Below are 21,994 nucleotides of genomic sequence, written 5' to 3'. Positions count from 1 at the left end.
AGTCTTTCCTCACTCATTGGGTTGTTTTTGTGTTTTTGAAGGTAATTAGGAAAGGACTTTTCTCTCACTCAAGACTAACACAAGGTGGGATTGTGTTATAACCTGGGCTCTGATTACTAGAATTTACAGTGTAATATGAAAGGACTCTCAGAAATTGACAAACCCTGACAAACAGACAAGGGACAAATTCAGGGAATGCAATATACTTCAGGGATTTTATAAAAATAGCAAATGACCTTAACAAATCGTGAAATTTGGTGATAATCTAGTTAAGATGGTAAACTAAATCTTTATGCAAAATCAGAATGTTATAATCTCTCTAAGTATTTTTAATAAATTAAAAACCAGACTGAAACTAAGGAATTTCAGACATTTTCCTCAGCAGAGTTGTAGTAATTGGTTTTGTGATATTTTGTAAGTGGCAAGGGGTTATAATTAACAAACTATTTTCCAAACAAGCATAGAAAAATAATATGCTAATTTAAAAGCTTAAACTAGACCAACTCAAGCAAGTATAATGCCAAATCTAATTTAAACAAATAATGTGACTCAAAACAGTTCAAGAAAGCACAGACCTGTTCTAAGACACACCATAGATCCTTAATCACCTTCTAAGGAAGCACAAGACGATATTAAGTCTTAGATATTAAGTCTGACGTATAACTAAAACTCAGCAAAATTAGTAAGATTTGGAATTTTGAGAGAAATGTCGAGGTTTTTTCATTAATCAAGTCTGAATAATACAGATTGAGGAACGGGACTTATATAGGCCTTCCTGGTAAAGTTTCAGCACAACAAAACCCTAAAAGATCCTCATCTAAGGGACAGGATGGAATCTTACATGAAAAAAAATAAAGATGGATATTATACAACGGATACAAGGTAAAAAGGACAAGCTGAAAGGTGAAAAAAACAAAAGAGCAACTTGTGTATTGCTATACAGAGACTCTGTAACATGTACGAGATACTTGGTTCGACAACTTCAGCGTATGTATTGCTTTCTATGCTGCTTACTTTTTGATTTACTGATATTATGCTTGAACTCAAACAAGTTCTCTATGAAAAAATGTTGTGTGAAAGCATGTTGTATAAAATTTGTTTAGGTTTAAAATTAGGTGCAGTCATTGGATATCAACTACCTGTTTAGCCATGATAGTCTTATAGCTAGGTTCAGTTACTTGAACTCCCATGAGATTTATGATTTATGGCCTGGATGGTGGGGCTATCTGTTATATAGGTAGTACTCCGTATTATCTTGTTGCTCGAAAAAGAGTTATTCAGTTGCTTTGTATAGATACTGTTTACCTTAAAGATTAATTCTATGAATCATTTGTTCAACATTTGAAGTGAATGGCCTATTTTCTAATGTATTTACTAGGGTTGATGGGCAAAGAATAATGAGATATTGAACGGTCGTAGAGGGTGAAAATCACATATAAATGACATTGGGTTGAAATAGAGTGTGGTTATTTATTGTCTAGAATACACAGTTAGTCTTAAGTCTTAATAGCTATTTGTAGGTTAGGCTTCTTGATGAAGGGGAGTGGCTCTATACAATCTATTTTCAGCTGAAATAGATCTTCTACCAAATGTAGATGCTGTGGTGTGGTGTGGACCTTAAAACAGTATGTTAAAAGTGTGCCTAGTTGTGGTGGTCAATTTGTTTGGCGACTTATTTGTTGTAATATTATTGACAACAACTTTTGCCGTCTGTTCTTGGATTCTTGCTATCTCCGTTTTGAGCAGAGGATAGAAGTATCTTGCTTTTTGAATATTTTGTGGTGATACATTGAAGTGTTTTACTTGAAAGTTGAAACCTACCTCTCTGACTAATATAGTTTAAATCCTAAAATGCAGAAATGTTAGTGAACATGCCCAACAGCGCGTCAAATCGAATACTACTTTCATTTGTCTTAGAGTGGTGAGACAACTAGAGGAACGAGTAAAACAAGCAGAGAAGGCGCATGAAGTATTAGAGAGCACGGGAAGATGGCTGCTTACTCTTTGAGCAACGTTTGGTGGCATCAAGGGAAGAGTTAGTTTGTAAATTTTAAGTGTTGAATTTGTAATATTGTTTGAATTTAATACCTAAATGTTGGAGTGTATGGATGATTACTTGGTTTTAGTTGTAAATGGAGATTTGATATTTATTTGGTTCGCTCAATTTTTTGTTGACGGCATGATATTTCGCTTATTTGCACATTTAATTTAGAATTAATTGATAGGAATACTCTAAACTATGAGTGTGTTGCTCAAAATACTCTAAACTATGTTTTAACTACCAATAAAACCAACAATTATACTCATTCGCTTTGAATAGAATCGACGTCTCTTAAACCTGTTGCAGTAGGTTATTTTAGTTTAGACCACTCTTATCCCTACATACTTCATCTTCTTCCAACAAACCTAGAATACACACATGGAGGATGATCCAAAGGAAGAATCAAGTCGTCCGAATTGAAAACGAAGACCAAAACTAGGAATGCCAATGATCACCTACACTCCTACCCAGTCAATTTACAGAATTTTGTTGCATACATCACTTTTGCCAAGATTTCACAGTACAGGGCCTATAATATACCATAATCTACAAACTACCAGAACCTATATCTGAACCCATATCTTAATAAATTTCATCCATGTGAAAACCATATTAACCCAGCAAATTTGCGCTAAATTCAGGCCTACATGTTATCAAATGTGAATTCAACTGAAATTTGATTAAAAATTGAGCAAACTAACCACTGAAATTTGATTAAAAATTGAGCAAACTTACCCAATTAACAATGGCTAGAACGAAGAACACATTGAAATTTGATTAAAAATTGAGCAAACTAACCACTGATTTTTCTAAGATGTATAACGCACAAACATGTAATTTTTCCTACCCATTTTAATCATATCTTACTTGGTTCAAAGATGATGATGAACCTTCAATTCAAGCAAAAACAATAAAAGTCCCAATTTTTTATGAGGAAAAAAAAAGAAACAAGAGAACCAATCAATTAATTAGACATACTAAAAGATTAGAAGATGAATTTAAGAAGTGAACAATGAGGAATAATGGTAAGATCTATCAATGGCATCTTGGAGTGGTTGATGTATTAGTGGAGATTAGGGGAGAAAGGTAATTTACAGGACAAATGAAGAAGAGAACAGGTTAAAGGAGGTTTAAAAGGGAAGGTGACCTGCTTATTAGGTCACCAGTCAGCCTGTTATAAAATAAACAAATAGGTATACTTGTTTGGTTTATTGATAGTTAAAACATAGGTCAGAGTATTTTGAGCGGTACAATAATAGTTTAGAGTATTATTATCAATTAATCCTTTAATTTACTAAGCGGGTAAAACTAAAATGGAAACGCTGGGGTTTGTGAATAGAAACTTTGGGACCGCTATTTAAATTTTGAGACCGCCAGCCGTCTCAAAAAAGTGTCATGGGCCTGCTCTCTACTAGTTTGAGACCGAACACGATCTCAAATTTGCGACTGCATCGATAATTTGGGACTACAATGTGGCGGTCTCAAATTAGCGACCGATATATAGCGGATTCTAATTTTTAAATTTGTTACCAGTTTTTTGGACCGACGGCAGGTGGTCTTAAATTTGAAAAATTGGTCTCAAAATTGGATTTGAGACCGTTATTCACATCTTTGAGACCACTTTAGGCGGTCTCAAAATCGCGTGTTTCTTGTAGTGTGACAAACTGAAAGATGAAAAAAAACAAAAGACAACTGTGATAGTGACAGGTTCTGACTTCTCCTTTGGCTTGGCTTGTGAAAGTCTAAGGCTTGTTCTAGGTTGCATCTTGAGCTCAAGGTGTTATCTGATTATGGGAGGAACAAGGCAAAAGGTCTTCAAAGCAGTTTTCCAAATGTTTAGCCTGAAATGTTAATAAACTTTATGTGAGGTGTGCTGGCCTGACTCCTTAGGCTTTGTTAGGACTTAGTTAAATAGTGAATCTGGCCAGGGTGGCAGCTGATGGTTAGCCTTGAACTTGTTTTTTTGGCCTGGTAAGTTGGTGCAGCGGGAGCCAGGGACCAGGGCAACACTAATCAGGCAGCAGGCAACAGTCCCAGTCACACTACCTTATCAACAACCCATGACAGGCCTGCTTTGGGAGATCTCAAGTACTAGTACAAGCTCAACCACTAGCTGCCACCCTGACCAGCTGAAACATTAACCAACTAAGACCAGAAAAGTCCTAAGAAGCCAGGCCAAATTCACACTACAACCAAAAGAAATTCAAGCTGAAAGTCAAGCTACTGAAAGGGACATGAAGCATAAAGCGTATTGCCATTTCTAGCTAAACAATGAAGAAGCTGATGATGGGGTATTTTCGCTTGTCTCTCCACATTTCAGATACTACCTAATTGCCAAAGTCAAGGCCTACTGCACCCATTCGTCCTTATACTCCCAGCCAAAGCAGCACAGCAGCCTAGGAAGCCGCATGTCACTATCAGTGCAGGATTTCTGTTGTTTTATTACAGTTTCCTTTAAATCATTTTGTCATCATTGTAAAATATTTCCAATACTTTATTTATGTCCTAAGAACGAATCCTGGCCCTTGGATGAGATTTCTAGTTTAAACTTGTAACAGATTTCCAAGAGTGAGGCCTATATAAGGACCTCTACTCCAACTGCATTCAGGCAGCTTTTGATGAATATTAAACCAGAGTTTTCACTCAAATTTAAATCTCTATACCTTGTGCTTAGTCTGTAGTTAAGATTCATGCCTGTAAACATCTTGTGCTTAGACTGTAGGTGTTGAACAAAGTCTATTGGTGAGGTTCATTCAATCCTGTGCTCAGACTGTGGGCTGTTTGATTTTGCTGTTCACTTGAGTTGGATTTTATCTATGCTAGGCTGTGCTAATTTCCAGGTTAAGTTGTCCAAATTGTTAACTTGTTTCCCTGTGAGTATTCTATGGGATTTGAGTTGATAATTATATCCCTGGGTCCTTAATTAGTCATAAACACCAGTTCTGTGTCAAGCTATCTGGGTTTCCTTCTGTCAGGCAATTCTAATTAATTTATCAAAATTACTTAGAGTCCTTCAAAACCCCTTAAATTTTTGTCTGAGTTATTTTATTCATTTAACTAGCCTGTCACCAAATTTCATGATTTTTGCAGGCTATTTGGTATTTTTAATCATATTCTGAAGTCTGTTGCATTCCTGAAGAATTCAGGAAACTCTTGTTTAAAGTAAAGGTTGAGTCTTTGTGTCAAGCCTGGGGTTTGACATTGCAATTTGGTATCAGAGCAAGGTTTAACACAATTCCACCTTTGTGTTAGTCTTGTGTTGAGAGAAACTGTGAGTTCATTATCCCTACCTACAACAAAAACACAAAAAACAACCATGAGTGAAGAGAGACTTGCTGGTATTGTAACCATAGCCCAAATTAGCCTGGACCGACCTTAGTCTAGCCTGACATAATTAGGCTGGCTGGGGCAACTAAGGTCCGGGCAAATCTAACAATTGTTTGACAGGTAAAGCATACTCCAGGGCAAGCAATCTATTAAACCTTGGAAGAAAAGCCTGCTGGTAAGGAAGGAAAGCATAGAATAGCCTGGCAGAGCTCTCGGGCAGGCTGTATTGAATTACCAGGCAATGTGACTGTTACATAAAGGGAAATGATCATGCCCTATTTTCATAGAAGACCAAGTCCAATTCCAAAAGCATCTTATTCCCACATAACTGATCGTGTAAAAGAGAAGGAGCCAATGTTCGTTGAAGAAGACTTAGTCAAGCGAATTAATAGGAGGTGTGCGCTATTTTTCAGGAAGTAGCTGCCAACGGCTAAGAGGAACGTTGGACAGCATCCAACGTTATCATTTGAGGAGTATAAATAGAATGATAAAACAAATGTAAAGGATCATCCAATTTTTACTAATTAATCAATATATATCACAAATTACTCTCTGTCTTCTCTCTAGTATTTGAGTTTATACGCATTGTTTGTATTTAGCCCATATTAAAAACACAATAACACAATTTATATTATATTCTCTTCTATTATCCGTTCATACTTTTACTTCTAATTTATAGAACTAGATACCCTGATCACGTAATAAATAAGCCGAATCCTTTCAGGGAAAATCCTGCTAAAACAATTGGCGCCCACCGTGGGGCATCTAGTTCATTAATCCTCAAAAAAAAATTCTTTATCATCTTCCATTCAATATTCTTACAAGAATATGGTGGGATTCACCCAGAACAACAATTAGCCGCTGCCTTGGCTAAAATCAAGGAACTGGAAATAATACAAGAAAAAGCAGCCCAGGCAGAGGCCGAGATCACTAGGCTCAAAGAATCAGAATCCAGCCTGATGAAGAAATTGGAGAATTAGGCTTCGGGCTCCGGAACCATATTTGAGCCAGGAACTCCGTTTTCATCCATCATCAGACAGATAGACTTCTCCAATTTTGGAACCCCGGAGAAAGATGCCTCCTCTGATCCACACACCACCCCTAACAATGGATCGGACAAAACTGAGGCAGCAATAATGATGGCCATGCTTCAGGAAATCCAGAAACTCCACAGCAAGATAGAGAATATACCCTGAGTGCCAGATCTTGTAGCTGAAGTGGAAATTGATAGCTTTGCTGATTCACCCTTTGCGGATGAAATTGCAAAGATTGATCTCCCCAAAAAATTCACCGTTCCATCTATGAGAACATATGATGGGACCTCTGATTCACAAAACCATGTTGCCATATTCAAGCAGAAAATGTTAGCAGCCTCAATACCCAGTGAGCTGAGGCAGGTTTTCATGTGTAAAGGCTTTGGCACTACCTTGACTGGAGCAGCTCTACAGTGGTTCATCAACCTCCCAAATGGAAGTATCAAGAACTTCACAGACTTGGTCAATGCCTTCAACCAGCAGTTCGCAAGCAGCAGGGACATGGCTAAGAGACCTAGCAACCTAGTCAGAGTAAAGCAGCTTCCAGATGAGTCGCTCAAAGAATTCCTGGCCAGATTTGTCACAGACAAAGTGGCCATCCTCAGATGCGACGAGGAAACAGCAGTGGAAGCCTTCAGGCAAGGAGTCTTACTTGACAATGACATCTACGCGGATCTAACCAAGAAGGCCTGCCCAACCTTTGCTACCGTTCAGTCTATTGCCCTAGAGCATGTCAGACTAGAAGAAGACCTCAATTTCAGAACGAACTCATCCGGAGGAAAGCAAAGCTATGGCCACACCAACATGAAAAGTTCCTACCAAAAAGGAAACAACTCCAGATCAGCACCTTATTCTAGACCTGACCGGTCTGAAGTCAACATGGCACAGGAATGAAAAGGTAACCTTTCTAGCCTATTGACTATTCCTGAATATAACTTATCTATAAATACTGCAGGGTTAATCAAATGCCTGGGAGACACAGTCAGATGGCCCAAGAAGTCGGACAATCCCAGGAAAGATCCTTCAAGATGGTGTGACTTTCACCAAGGCATTGGACACACCACAGAAGAATGCATTCAGCTCAGGAAACAGGTGTCTTACCTCCTAAAGAAAGGCTATCTGAAAGACCTAATCCAGCAGCCCAGAGGCAAAGAAGAAGGAGCGGGCAAAAGAGATCCGGGGAACTACAAGAATCTTCCTCCTCCTCCTCCCCCCATCTACGAAGTCAAATTCATAAACGGAGGCTTACAAATCTGTGGCTTGTCCAGTTCGGCCGCTAAGAGAATTGCCAGGGAGTCCAAACTTCAACCTCCTTCTAGATCTAAATTATTACCCGTTGTTACCTTTAATGACTCAGACTTGCAGGGAATACCAAACCTACACCATGATAGCCTAGTGATTACTATGCAAATTGGTACAGCTAAGGTGTCAAGAATCCTAATAGAGGGAGGCAGCTCAATCAACTTAGTGATGTTGGACATCCTTAAATCCATGAAGATAGATGAAGAAAAAATCACCAGGAAGTCCAGTGTCCTGGTTGGGTTCAGCGGAGAAACGAAGAACACCCTCGGAGAAATCAACTTGCCAACTTATGCAGAAGGCGTAGCTTCCTATGAAAGATTCGGAGTAATGGATTGTCTATCCTCGTACAACGTAATCCAGGGCAGACCATGGATCCACAACGTCAAAGCTATCCCATCAACATATCACCAATGTGTAAAGATACCAACTGAATGGGGGATAACCACCATCAGAGGAGAACAGAAAGCAGCTCAGGAATGTTATACTCAGGCTTTGAAACCTTCAAAGTCAGGTAAGTCCCTTGCATAGCAATTAAAGTCCCCTGTCATGAGTGAATATATAGCCCAATCACAGATGGAGACAGGAGAGGTCATCCTAGACCAAGAATATCCTAACAGGAAAGTACTTGTGGGCTCCGATGCACCTGACTCGGTCAGGCCCAAGCTGGTCAGCTTTCTTAAAACTAAGATGTCTTGTTTTGCTTGGTCGCATTTTGACATGACTGGTGTAGATCCTGACATTATAACTCATAAATTAAATATTTACAAGTCGTTTAAGCCCGTACAGCAAAAAAGAAGAAAATTTGCTGTAGAAAGAAATGAGATCATCAACCAAGAAGTCGACAAGCTACTAGACATGGGAATGATCAGGGAAGTGATGTACCCTGAATGGTTAGCCAATGTGGTAGTCGTCTAGAAGAAGAATGGCAAATGGAGAGTCTGTGTGGATTACACCGACCTAAACAAAGCATGTCCAAAGGATCCATTCCCCCTGCCACATATTGATGCAATGGTAGATGCCACCGTAGGCCACGAGATGCTAACATTCATGGATGCCTCAAGTGGGTTCAATCAAATAAAAATGCACCCTCCGGACCAGGAGAGTACAACCTTCATTACCGAAAGAGGAGTATATTGCTATACTGCCATGCCTTTTGGATTGCAAAATGCAGGGGCAACTTACCAAAGGCTAGTTAACATAATGTTTAAAGATCAAATTGGAGACACCATGGAAGTCTACATTGATGACATGGTGGTTAAATGAAAGAAATCAGAGGACCATGTCAAAGACGTGGAAGTGGCATTCCAAATACTGGAAAAATTCAACATGAAGTTAAATCCGTCCAAGTGTCACTTCGGAGTCTCAACAGGCAAGTTCTTGGGCTATATGGTGACAAAAAGAGGGATCAAAGCCAGTCCTGAACAGATCAAAGCTATCCTGGAGCTGGAACCACCAAAAAGTATCAAGGATATACAAAAGTTGACAGGAAGAGTAGCCGCCCTGAATAGATTCATTTCCAGGTCATCGAAGAGGTGCAAGTCATTTTATAATCTGATCAGGAAAAACAAAGACTTCCAGTGGACTCCTGACCACCAGTCAGCCTTTGAAGACCTGAAAGCATATCTATCCTCACCTCCTTTGCTGGCCAAGCCAGTCAAGGATGAACCCCTGACGGTATATCTATCAGTCACAGAGACTGCGGTCAGTGAAGTCCTGGTCAAATAAATGGATAGACAACAACACCTTGTTTACTACGTAAGTAAAAGTCTATTAGATGCAGAAATGAGGTATGGTTTACTTGAAAAGTATGTTTTGGCTTTAATTATGAGTTGCACTAAATTAAGATCTTATTTTGAAAGCCGCCCTATAATAGTTAGGACCAACCTACCTATTAAGTCTGTCCTTAGAAAACCTGAACTGTCCGGATGAATGTGCAAATGGTCAGTCCAGCTTAGCACATATAACATAACCTTTGAACCCAGGACAGCAATTAAATCGCAGGCATTAGAAGATTTTATGGCTGATTTCAGTCCTATCCTTGAGCCTGACCTAATTAAAGAAGTAAATAGACTGACCAACGAGTAGACAAACCTAGAATGGACCTTGTTTGTTGATGGTGCAGCTAATATGAGGGGCACTGGCTTAGGTGTAGTACTAAAATCGCCACAGGGGGGGATAAGATAGTACAGGCTATAAGTTGTGCATTTGAAGCTACCAATAATGAAGCTGAATATGAAGCCCTAATAGCTGGGTTAAAGGTATATATTGACCTTGGTGTACAAAATCTAAAGGTACGTATTGATTCCCTCCTCATTTCAAATCAAGTTAATGGAGTTTATACTGCAAAAGATTCAAAAATGATGCTCTACCTAGAAGTTGTGCAAAATTTAAAATGTAAATTTCGCAATTTTAATATTGATCAAATACCTAGGGACTTGAATACCCAGGCCGACGCCCTAGCCGGCCTAGGATCTAATTTCAGTCCCCCTGATTTTGATAAAATCCCCATTATACATTTATTGGAACCTGCAATAAATAAACAAGAAGAAACCTTTCCAATATATGTTGCTAATTCATGGACAAAACCTTATTACGATTGGCTCCAGAAGGGAATTTTACCCCTGAACAAACAGGATGCCAAAGCACTTAAAATCAAAGCTGCTTCATACACCATTATTTATAATGTGATTTTCAAGAGATCACAGGCTGGACCGTACCTCTAATGCCTGGAGCCACAAGAAGCCGAACATATACTATCAGAAATCCATGAAGGACACTGTGGCAATCATAAAGGCGGCAGAAGTCTAGCAAGCAAGGTACTCAGGACAGGCTACTTTTTGCCTACACTGAGGGCCGACTGCCTGGAATTCAGCTCTAAGTACAAAGCCTGCCAAATTCATGGACCATACATCCATCAGCCGTCTGAGGAACTACATTCAATCTCTGCCCCCTGGCCGTTCATGAAATGGAGCATGGATATAGTAGGCAAATTACCTCAAGCATCTGGATAGAAAGTCTTCATGCTAGCAATGACTGACTACTTCTCAAAATGGATAGAAGCAGATTCATAGAAGCAAGTCAAAGAGAATGATGTCATATCATTCATAAAACGCAACATCATATGTAGATATGGGATACCTTCAGAAATAGTTTGTAACAATGGCACGCAGTTCGTGGGAAAAAGAACAACATCTTTCTGCGCACAATGGAATATCAACCTGGTAACATCCACGCCAGGCTATTCAAAAGCCAACGGTCAGGCGGAATCCAGCAACAAAGTAATAATTAGTTGCCTGAAGAGAAAGCTAAAAAGAAGAAAAGGCAAATGGGCTGAAGAACTACCATTAGTCCTCTAGGCTGACCGGACTACGCCCAAAACGGCCACAGGCCAAACCCTGTATTCCCTGGTCTACGGATGTGAAGCAGTGATTCTAGCAGAAATTGATATTCCATCAGCCAGATGTAGCCTGAATACAGGAGCAGACAACACTCCCCTGATGGAGGACAGTCTGGACTTAACTGAAGGATTAAGAGATGCAGCCAACATCAGATTAGCACCCTACCAGCAAACAGTGGCCAAAAGTTACAATAAAAGTTTCAAGGCCAGAGTATTCAGAATAGGAGACCTTGTTCTCAGAAGAGTTTTCCTAAACACTAAAGAGGAAAATGCAGGCAAACTGGCTCCAACCTGGGAAGGTCCTTACCTGATTGGCTCAATCGTCGGTCAGGGCGTCTACAGGCTATAGACCCTAGATGGTGAGATGATTCCCAGAGCCTGGAACGTTACACACTTAAAATGATTTCACATATAAAATGTACTCCTCAGCCCAGGTAAAAATCTTCATTTTACCTTTTTTTGCCTGGCCGGATATCCAACTACGTGTATGATACTTGGTGTTACGTGAATAAATATATCCTACATGTCTTTTGTCTTGCTATATAACTGATTATTCTCTTTACTCTTTAACTTTTACTAAATCTTAAATACTTGTTTACTTACACAGTGCATTCATTTAGTACACACTCTACTTAAACAAATTTTTAAGATTGAGGGCCACTCCACTAGCATTCACACTACACATAAATGAAAATTATCCAACTTTTATTTGCAAAATTCTCAATACAGGCTTTAAAAATACTGAGCTCAGTCTAAATAAATAGGCTAGGGGATACTCTCCCTGATTCGCTTGTCATAAATGGGTCATAAGCCCTCCAGACAGGCATGAGTTGTAAGCCCTCCAGATAGGAAAATACCTTACCTATAACACAAAACCCTGGCCAGATCCACCACGAAAGTCTGGTCAGATCTAGCGCAAAGAGACTGGCCCGATCCAGTAGACTAACTGGCCTGATCCAGTATGAATACAAACATTACAAAAATTATGACCTCACCCAAACACATCCCAAAAACAACAAAAAATAAAAACATTAATTATTCAAAACCAATCACCAAAATATTCAAACCAGGGACTTCCCCCTGGACGAGATCTACTTACCAAACTACATTAAAAAGGAAAAATAAATATTCATTCCAAGGACATCCCCCCTGGATGGGTCAAACCAAAGGAAAAATCTAAACTGGTTTCGAGTTAGAAACTGACCCACAGCCTTCTACCATTTCCTGAGCAGGAGACCTCTCCTTGGAAGGAGGAGAGTCCACTTCCTCTTCCTGTTCCAAGTTAGCCAAGTCAGGGTATTTGGCGTCCAGAGCTGTCTCGTCCCGATCTGGTTCCCACCTAGCCCTATCAAACTCAGGATCTCTCATGGCATCAACCCGACCTTTGCCAAAGAAATATTAGGCAGCATCAGCAAACCGCGCCTCAACCAATTCCTTTTCAGCACCAAGTTCTTCACTTTTCTTCAACTGATACTGCATAGCCTGTCGTTCAACAACCAGCTCACATTTTACAGCTTCAAGCTCCCCTCTCACGGCTTCAAGCTCTTTCCCGGCCGCTTTCTCAGCATTTTTGGCTGCCACCTCATAAACCTGTGCAGCCTTGCACGCTTCCCTGATTGATCCAAGTTGGGACTGAAGTACCATTTCATTACCCCTGGACAAATGTAACTCGTGGTTAACCCTATCCAACCTTTCTTCCAAGCTTCTAATCTTGGCCCGGGCGTCTCTCAGCTGGCAAGCACTAATCAACCGAGCATCCAAACCCTGAAAAGAAGAAAGGAAAGCTTATTTACTAAATCTTAAGCAAAAGTCAATAGAAAGAAAACTCCATTATAACCAACCTCTTTGGCTTGGGAGGCAACGGCAGCAGCACTCGTCATAAGAGAGGTCAGGAGAGCCACAACCCTGGTAGAAGAGTCAACAGCATCACCAGTTAACAGCTGGCTGTCGATGTTAGCAGAAAAATCATTTATCCGTGCTCAAGCAGCTTCTATGTCGCTAAACTGGGCAGACACTCCCATGACGCTCCTAATTGTCTGGGCCTGAATAGGCTCCTCATCTCCCCCTACCTTTTCGGCCACGACAGCCTCTCTTATCCTTTTGGCCGCCTGAAGGACCTTAGGAGACGCAAGTTAAGTCGGATCTCTTTGAACCTGAGCATTAGAGACCAGAATATTGAGAGTTTTATCACTCCCACTAGCAGTAGCCTCCTGAATCCTAGACTGCTCGGAAATTTTGGCAACCCCAACCTTCAAATCAGCAGCACTAAAGTTAGCCAGCCTAGCAGAAGATCTATATACTAGATAAACAAAACAAACATGTATAAATTGCAGGGGACCAACAAGAGAAAGGAAATCATCAGCATGAGAGAATAAAGAAGACATACAGGAAAGAGCAGAAGAGGTAAGCTTGCCTTTAGGCGCCTTAATACCACTCAGCTTGGGCCTCATGTACCGGGACAGTAAGTCCCTGCCAAAACTGCCAGGCCAAGTTCTCTCTTTTTTAGGAAGAGCCAGGAAAGCATTTATCCTAGTAATAGACTCCTCATCAAGAGGATCAAAACTCCAGTCAGGAGCTGCAAATACCCCCAAAACACTCAGGTAAAATTTACATACTTCAAATTTACGCAAAATAAAGTACATATAAATCAAAATATGTAGGACACTTACCACTCTCCAAGGCAGGATATCTTAAGTAGTCCAAGCCAGACCCCAAACTCTCGGTCCGGATGAAAAGGTAAGTTTTCGCCCAGCCTTTATCATCGCCCGAGTCCAGGTTGGTGATTAACTGAGACATCTTTGATCTGATCCGCAAATTAAAGCGACCAACAGAAAGATTTTTTAAATGATACACAACCTTGATATCATTCACAGTAATTGTAAGATTATGCTTGGCACATAAATTCTCAACAGAATGAACCAGCTTCCAAACCATCGGCATAATCTGGAAAGGAGACACCTCCATGGCCCAAATGGTGTCAATCATCAGAGGAGTGAAGGGCAAACTCCAACCAGCCTTGAAAGCCCATTCATAAATGCAGAACCAGCCTGGTGATGTCCAATTGGCTCAATAGGATAAGACTCAGAGATCCAAACTTCAGCCGAATCAGGGATTAATTTTTTCTCTCTTAAAATCCCATCATAATTTATCTTTAATTGATTCTCCTCAGAAAAAGAAGACTCAAGTGATCGGAGAGCTGTAAAGGTAGAATCTTGGTACCTAAAAGCTATAGCGCGGGCAGGAGGATCTACCTCAACTACCTCCTCCTCATGGGCTTCTGTCGGTTCAGGACTGGCTGCAGCTCTCTGAGAAGCAGGACATTTTTTGGCTCCCATATTATTCAAATTTCTTAAGTAAATATGTTTATAATTGAGAGAAGTTCTATGTAGAATTACAGGAAATAAATTAGGGTTTATTTCTGAGAAATTGGGAAGAATCTTTAGAGATAATATAGCAAATAAGGAAGAAGAATTTTAGTAATTGTTGAACTCATCCTCAACCGCGTATTTATAGAAAGGGAGGAGAGGTTCAACGGTTTAAAAACCCTAGAAATTGCAAAACTGTCAGCATGACATCACTAAGCTAGCCGTTGTCGTGTTTAACGGTCACAAGAAGTCCAAGAGTCATCAAATAACCATGATTCTTTTTTATTTTTTAACCCCGTAAATTGACATCTCACCCCTGGCCGGATCCAGCATGGATGAAATGTCAAGGGGCAATTGTTGAGCCCAAATTAGCCTGGACGGACCTTAGTCTAGCCTGACAAAATTAGGCTGATTGGGGCAACCAAGGTCCGGGCAAATCTAACAATTGTTTGACAGGTAAAGCATACTCCGGGGCAAGCAATCTATTAAACCTTGGAAGAAAAGCCTGCTGGTAAGGAAGGAAAGCATAGAATAGCCTGGCAGAGCTCTCGGGCGGGCTGTATTGAATTACCAGACAATGTGATTGTTATATAAAGGGAAATGATCATGCCCTATTTTCATGGAAGACCAAGTCCAATTCCAAAAGCATCTTATTCCCACATAACTGATCGTCTAAAAGAGAAGGAGCCAATGTTCATTGAAGAGGACTTAGTCAAGCGGATTAATAGGAGGTGTGCGCTATTTATCAAGAAGTAGCTGCCAACGGCTAAGAGGAACGTTGGACAGCATCCAACGTTATCATTTGAGGAGTATAAATAGAATGATAAAACAATTGTAAAGGATCATCCAATTTTTACAAATTAATTAATATATATCACAAATTACTCTCTGTCTTCTCTCTAGTATTTGAGTTTATACACATTGTTTGTATTTAGCCTATATTAAAAACACAATAACACAATTTATATTATATTCTCTTCCATCATCCGTTCATACTTTTACTTCTAATTTATAGAACTAGATACCCTGATCACGTAATAAATAAGCTGGATCCTTTCAGGGAAAATCCTGCTAAAACAGAAACTGTTGGAATAAGTGTCCTCCGACAATAATGCGATCACAACTGTCGATCATAATGATCACATGTTTCAATCTCATATTTAAGAATACATGTGGGAAGTAATATTTTACAGTCAACTGGTCCACACATATCTGTAATAATTGGCTTACTAGAGTTTGACATTACTGTCGTGCAACGGTGGTTATCAGTTGATCCCCTTAGGTCATACCTAAAGGGTGACGCTCTTAATTGATTATTTAATAAATCTTATGTCGATACGGGTTGATTAAATTGCTTAAAATTGACGGACGATTTTGTGAGTATAACTGACGTGTCTTATTATAATTCGATTAAATAAGATACGGTCTAAGTAATCAAATTGTTTCATTACTTAGATTAAATTATTGTTTACGAAACAATTGAAACTGAATGAATATTTTATTATAAATACAAGATGTTGTGATTTATAATTGATAAACCGTTTTGGTACAAGTAATTACGAATTACTAGTCGATTTTTGTATATGACATATTTTTATTAATATGTTGATTTTTAATTGTTAAAAATACATTTTATATATATGATGTCATGTAATATGTTACATGTGACATATTGACAAAATTACAAAATAAAATGGACTCCTCCATTTTATATAAGTGTACCGAAATAATAGGTGAGTAGTAGGGTTTTATTGTGTTTTATTTTAAATCAAACACAATGATTACATTTTTATATAGCCTTACATGCCTACATTTTGTTGGTAGAAGCAATGGTCATGCATTGGCCTTGTGATTCCCACACCACCCGGTTTTGGACAAGAGAGGAAGCCAAGGGTTTTCACTCTTATTCTTCCTAAATATACCACTATAATGTAGTGCATTATTATTCATTCCATACACATAAAAACTTAGAGAAGTTTAAGAGAGAAAATACTCTATAATTCCTCCCTCTCCTTATCGAAACAAGAGAGACAAAAATAATATTTTGGGTCATTTTTAAGCTAGATTAATAATATTACTAGTTCATAATATTATTAATTATTAAGAGTAACACCTTGGGTATAAGATTTTGGGAGAGGTTCTAATTTGAACCTTTGTTCATCCATTATAAGGAAGCTCAAGAACTAACAAATAGGTGAATTTGTTGGTGCCCTTTGATCCGAAATCCCAAAGTAAGATTGACGATTTCTTCTCTAATCTTGTTTTTAGTTTGCATGCATAAGATCTAGTTATTATTTTATGACTAAATAATCACATTTGTATGAAATGTATAGAAATGGAATTAATGAATCCTAACAGAAACTCTTGCTGGAAATGTGGACACACTACTCAATGATGTCCATGTAGTGATGGAGAGGTTTCTAAACCATGATCCAAGAAGACAACCGCCTCCCAGAGGAAGAGGTAGAGGCAGAGGCTTCTTTGTGGGAGCAGGGAGAGGACAACGACCACCTGAGTACGAATTAGACTCTGAGGAAAACATTAGAACACAAGAAGAGGTTCCTGAGCACACAGACAAGCATTTAAAGGTAGAAATCCCTGAATTTTCTGGTAGCCTAAATCCTGATGATCTGTTAGAATGGATTAGGGATGTTGAGAAAATTTTTGAGTATAAAGGTTACACTGATGTTAAAGCCTTTAAAGTTGCTATCTGGAAACTAAAAGGATATGCTTCTCTTTGGTATGATAACCTGAAACACCAAAGGATTAGAGAAGGAAAAGAACCACTTAGGTCTTGGTCTAAGCTTAAGAAAAAAGATGTTGAGTAAATTTGTCGCTAAGGATTACACTCAAGATCTCTTTATTAAACTGTCCAAACTTATGCAAGATGAGAGACCAGTTGAGACCTACCCGAGGGAGTTTGAACAGTTAACCCTGCAATGTGAGATTAATGAAAAAACTGAGCAGAGGATAGCTATGTTTCTGGAGGGTCTTGAAAAGAATATTGCTACAAAGGTTAGGATGCAACCCCTGTAGTCTTATGATGATGTGGTTAACATGTCCTTAAGAGTTGAAAAAATGGGAAAGGCTAAGCCTGTAGTGTCTAAAACTACCACTAGACCTGTATTCAGACCATTTACTGGTGTCAGGATTGGTAGTACACCAAAACCAGCTGCACCACCTACACTAGATAAAGGGAAAGCCCCCATGAACCAGAAAATCAACCCACCTGTGACTGAGGGAAAGATCAAGTGCTTTCAATGTCAGGGATATGGCCACTTCAGGAAGGATTGTCCTTCTAAGAGGGCACTGAAAACAATGGAAGTAGAAGAGTGGGAAAGGGAAGGATTGGGTGAGTATGAGAAGGATGAGAGCCTAGTGTTGGAGAAAATGGAAGCTGAGGAGGAATCAGGCCAAGATTAGGTTGTAGCTCACCCTGACACAGGGCACAGCTTGGTCTTGTGGAGAGTTATGCATTCACAACAGGCACCCTTAGAAGCTGACCAGAGATCCCTGATCTTCAGAAGTAGATGCACAATTCAGGGAAGGGTTTGTAACTTGATCATAAATGGAGGGAGCTATACCAATATGGCTTCCATCACCACGGTCAACAAGCTAAATCTGGTGACTCACGATCACCCAAATCCTTACAAACTCAGATGGTTAAACAAAGGAGCAGAGGATAAGGTTGACAAACAATGTCTAGTTCCATTCTTCATTGGGAAAGTGTACAAGGATGAGGTACTGTGTGATGTTGTACCCATGGATGCTTGCCACCTGCTATTAGGGAGGCCATGGGAGTTTGACAGGAATAAAACTCATCAGGGAAAGGATAATGTTTACAGCTTCAAGCATGAAGGTAATAAGGTCACCCTGTCCCCCTTACCACCAAATCAAAGAACTATGGGAGCCCAAGCATGCCAGAAGAGATCAGTGGTGTACTATTCTTATCTAAGGCTGCCATGATCTCGGAAATAAAACAGGAACAACCTGTGTTGATCCTGCTGTCCAAGGAAGTGATTAAAAGAGAAGGTTCAGAGTTGCTTGTAGAAATTGAACATTTGATCCATAAGTTCAGGGATGTTTTCCCAAAGGAACTACCTAGTGGACTGCCGCCCTTGAGGGGAATTGAGCACCATATTGACCTTGTACCAGGTATTGTACTGCCTAACAGGCCTGCTTACAGGAGTGATCCAGCAGCCACCAAGGAGTTACAACACCAAATTGAGGAGCTTATGAGCAAGGGCTTTCTTAGGGAGTCTCTAAGTCCTTGTGCAGTCCCTGCATTGCTTGTTCTTAAGAAAGATGGAACATGGAGAATGTGTACTGACAATAGAGCCATCAACAATATTACTGTCAAGTATAGATTCCCAATTCCAATGTTAGATGACATGCTTGATGAACTGAGTGGTTCCAAAGTTTTTTCCAAAATTGATCACAGGCAAGGGTACCATCAGGTGAGAATCAGATAGGGGGATGAATGGAAGACTGCCTTCAAAACAAAGCATGGGTTATATGAGTGGCTTGTTATGCCATTTGGCCTCTCAAATGCACCTAGCACTTTCATGAGATTGATGACTGAAGTGTTGAGGCCATGCCTAGGTCAGTTTGTTATAGTGTACTTTGATGACATACTGGTGTACAGCAGCAGCAAGGAAGAACATATCAGGCATCTTGAAGTGGTTTTTAAGATTCTCAGGCAGTAGAAGCTGTTTGGCAAGCTAGAAAAGTGCACCTTCCTGGTTGAAGAGGTGACCTTTCTAGGGTACATTGTCTCTGAAAGGGGAATATCAGTGGACCAGGAGAAAATCTCAGCAATCCAATCCTGGCCAGTCCCTAAAACAATCACTGAAGTTAGGGGATTCCATGGATTGGCTTCCTTCTATAGGAGATTCATTAAAAACTTCAGCTCAATTGTAGCACCAATCACTGAGTGCATGAAGAAGGGAGAGTTTCAATGGACTGACAATGCTCAGCAGTCCTTTGAAAGAATTAAGAAGTTGATGTGTGAAACCCCTATCCCTGAAGCTGCGATTTTGATCGGCTATTTGAAGTGGAGTGTGATGCCAGTGGAGTTGGCATTGGAGCAGTCTTGATTCAGGCTCAGAAACCAGTAGCCTATTTCAGTGAGAAGCTAAATGGAGCTAAACTGAAATACTCTACCTATGATAAAGAGTTTTATGCTATCATCAGAGCCCTGATGCACTGGAATCACTACCTGAAGCCTAAACCATTTGTGTTGCATTCAGACCATGAGGCACTAAAATATATCACTGGTCAACACAAATTGAGTCACGGGCATGCTAAGTGGGTAGAATTCTTACAATCATTCACTTTTTCCAGCAAATACAAGGAGGGGAAGCAAAATGTAGTGGCAGATGCATTGTCAAGGAGGCACTCCTCACTGTCAGTCATGGGGAACAAAGTCCTTGGGTTTGAATTTATGAAAGAATTGTACAAGGAAGATCCTGATTTTTCTGAAGAGTGGATAACACAAACTGAAGGACAAAGGGTTCCAGGGAGCAAGTATCTCTTGCAGGGAGGATTCTTATTCCAGGGCAACAAGCTGTGTGTGCCTAGAGGATCTTACAGGGATCTGCTGATAAGGGAAGTACACTCAGGAGGCTTAGGATGTCACTTTGGAGTCCAAAAGACGACATTTTTCAGGATCAGTTCTATATTGGCCTAAGATGATGGGAAATGTCCGGATCATTCTCAGGAGGTGCTCAGTCTGTCAGCAGGCAAAAAGCTCCTTCCAGGCTGATCCTTATACTCCTTTACCAGTGCTTGATAAGCCATGGGAAGATGTAAGCATGGATTTTATTGTTGCCTTACCCATGACTCAGAGGGGCAAGGATTATGTGATGGTAGTTGTTGATAGGTTTAGCAAGATGGCTCATTTTGTGGCATGCAAGAAGACTGAGGATGCTTCCAGTATTGTTGAGCTCTATTTACAGGAAATTGTGAGGCTACATGGGGTACCAAAGACCATAGTGTCTGATAGGGACACCAAATTCATGAGTTATTTCTGGAAAACCATGTGGAGGCTTCTAAAAACAAAACTGTTGTTCAGTACATCTCACCATCCTCAAACTGATGGCCAAACTGAAGTCACCAACAAGAGATTGGGAAGGATACTGAGGTGTATAGTTAGAAAGTCCTTAAGGGATTGGGACTTGAAACTGTCACAAGCTGAGTTTGCATTCAATAGGGCACCATCTGCTGCAACTGGTCATAGTCCATTTGAGATAGTCTATGGGATTAATCCACTCATGCCCTTAGATTTGTCTAGTGTTCCAAGAGAGGAAATGAACTTTGATGCTAAGGCCAGAGCTGAACAAATGCTAAAACTTCATGAATCAGTCAAGAAGCAGATTGAGAGAGCCAATAAAAGGTACGGGAAGCAGTCTAAGGTCCCTCAAAGGAAGAAGGAGTTCATGCCAGGTGATCTGGTCTGGATTCTTCTAAGGAAAGAAAGGTTCCCGGCCAGGAGAAAGAACAAGTTAATGCCAAGAGCTGATGGCCCATTTGAAATTGTTGAAAAGATTAGATCAAATGCCTACAAGGTGGATTTGCCAGGTGATTATGGAGTACATGGTACTTTCAATGTGGGAGATCTCCGTCCTTACTACGATCCAGATGATGAGGAGGCTACAGCTTGAGGACAAGCCCTGCTCAACCAGGGGAGGCTGCAGCGGGAGCCAGGGACCAGGGCAACACTAATCAGGCAGCAGGCAACAGTCTCAGTCTCACTACCACCCTATCAACAACCCCTGCCGGGCCTATTTTGGGAGATCTCAAGTACCAGTACAAGCTCAACCACCAGCTGCCACCCTGGCCAGCTGAAACATTAACCAACTAAGACCAGAAAAGTCCTAAGGAGCCAGGTCAAATTCACACTGCAACCAAAAGAAATTCAAGCTGCTGAAAGGGACATAAAGCATAAAGCATATTGCCATTTCTGGCTAAACAATGAAGAAGCTGATGATGGGGTGTTTTTGCTTGTCTCTCCATATTTTAGATACTACCTAATTGCCAAAGTCAAGGCCTACTGCACCCATTCGTCCTTATACTCCCAGCCAAAGCAGCACAGCAGCCTAGGAAGCAGCATGTCACTATCAGTGCAAGATTTCTGTTGTTTTATTGCAGTTTCCTTTAAATTATTTTGTCATCAATGTAAAATATTTCCATTACTTTATTTATATCCTAAGAACGAATCCTGGCCTTTGGATGAGATTTCTAGGTTAAACTTGTAACGGATTTCCAAGAGTGAGGCTTATATAAGGACCTCTACTCCAACTGCATTCAGGCAACTTTTGATGAATATTAAACCTGAGTTTTCTCTCAAATTTAAATCTCTATAACTTGTACTTAGTCTGTAGTTAAGAGTCATGCATGTTAACATCTTGTGCTTAGACTGTAGGTGTTGAACAAAGTCTGTTGGTGAGGTTCATTCAATCCTGTGTTCAGACTGTGGGTTGTTTGATCTTGCTGTTAACTTGAGTTGGATTTTATCTGTGCTAGGCTG

At 40.1% G+C, this 21,994-nt stretch overlaps 1 protein-coding gene across 2 annotated transcripts; it reads right to left on the bottom strand.

Moving 5' to 3' along the window:
- Positions 1–12,116: 12,116 nt before the first annotated feature.
- Positions 12,117–14,804, bottom strand: LOC141642779 (uncharacterized). 2 transcript variants are annotated; one of them, XR_012543421.1, is made up of 3 exons: positions 13,771–14,804; positions 12,943–13,676; positions 12,117–12,865 (listed from the first exon to the last, which is right to left on the bottom strand). XR_012543421.1 is itself a non-coding variant. In XM_074451708.1 (2 exons), exons 1-2 carry the CDS (start codon positions 12,979–12,981, stop codon positions 12,500–12,502), a joined length of 405 nt encoding a protein of 134 aa, XP_074307809.1. In that variant the 5' UTR covers positions 12,982–13,350; the 3' UTR covers positions 12,117–12,499. The 2 variants fall into 2 exon arrangements, 1 of the variants encoding a protein (XP_074307809.1); XM_074451708.1 differs by lacking the exon at positions 13,771–14,804 and having other exon boundaries at positions 12,943–13,350.
- Positions 14,805–21,994: the final 7,190 nt, after the last annotated feature.

Source organism: Silene latifolia, chromosome 2 (assembly GCF_048544455.1).
Source record: "Silene latifolia isolate original U9 population chromosome 2, ASM4854445v1, whole genome shotgun sequence".
NCBI lineage: Eukaryota > Viridiplantae > Streptophyta > Magnoliopsida > Caryophyllales > Caryophyllaceae > Silene > Silene latifolia.
Note: the sequence above shows the minus strand (reverse complement) of the source record. Positions and strands in the feature narration are given on the sequence as shown.

Coding starts and splice junctions, on each gene's coding strand:
- LOC141642779 (XM_074451708.1), bottom strand. CDS start 12,981: ATGACGAGTGCTGCTGCCGTTGCCTCCCAAGCCAAAGAG. Junction 12,866..12,942: donor TTGCCTCCCAAGCCAAAGAG/GTTGGTTATAAT, acceptor TCTTCTTTTCAG/GGTTTGGATGCTCGGTTGAT.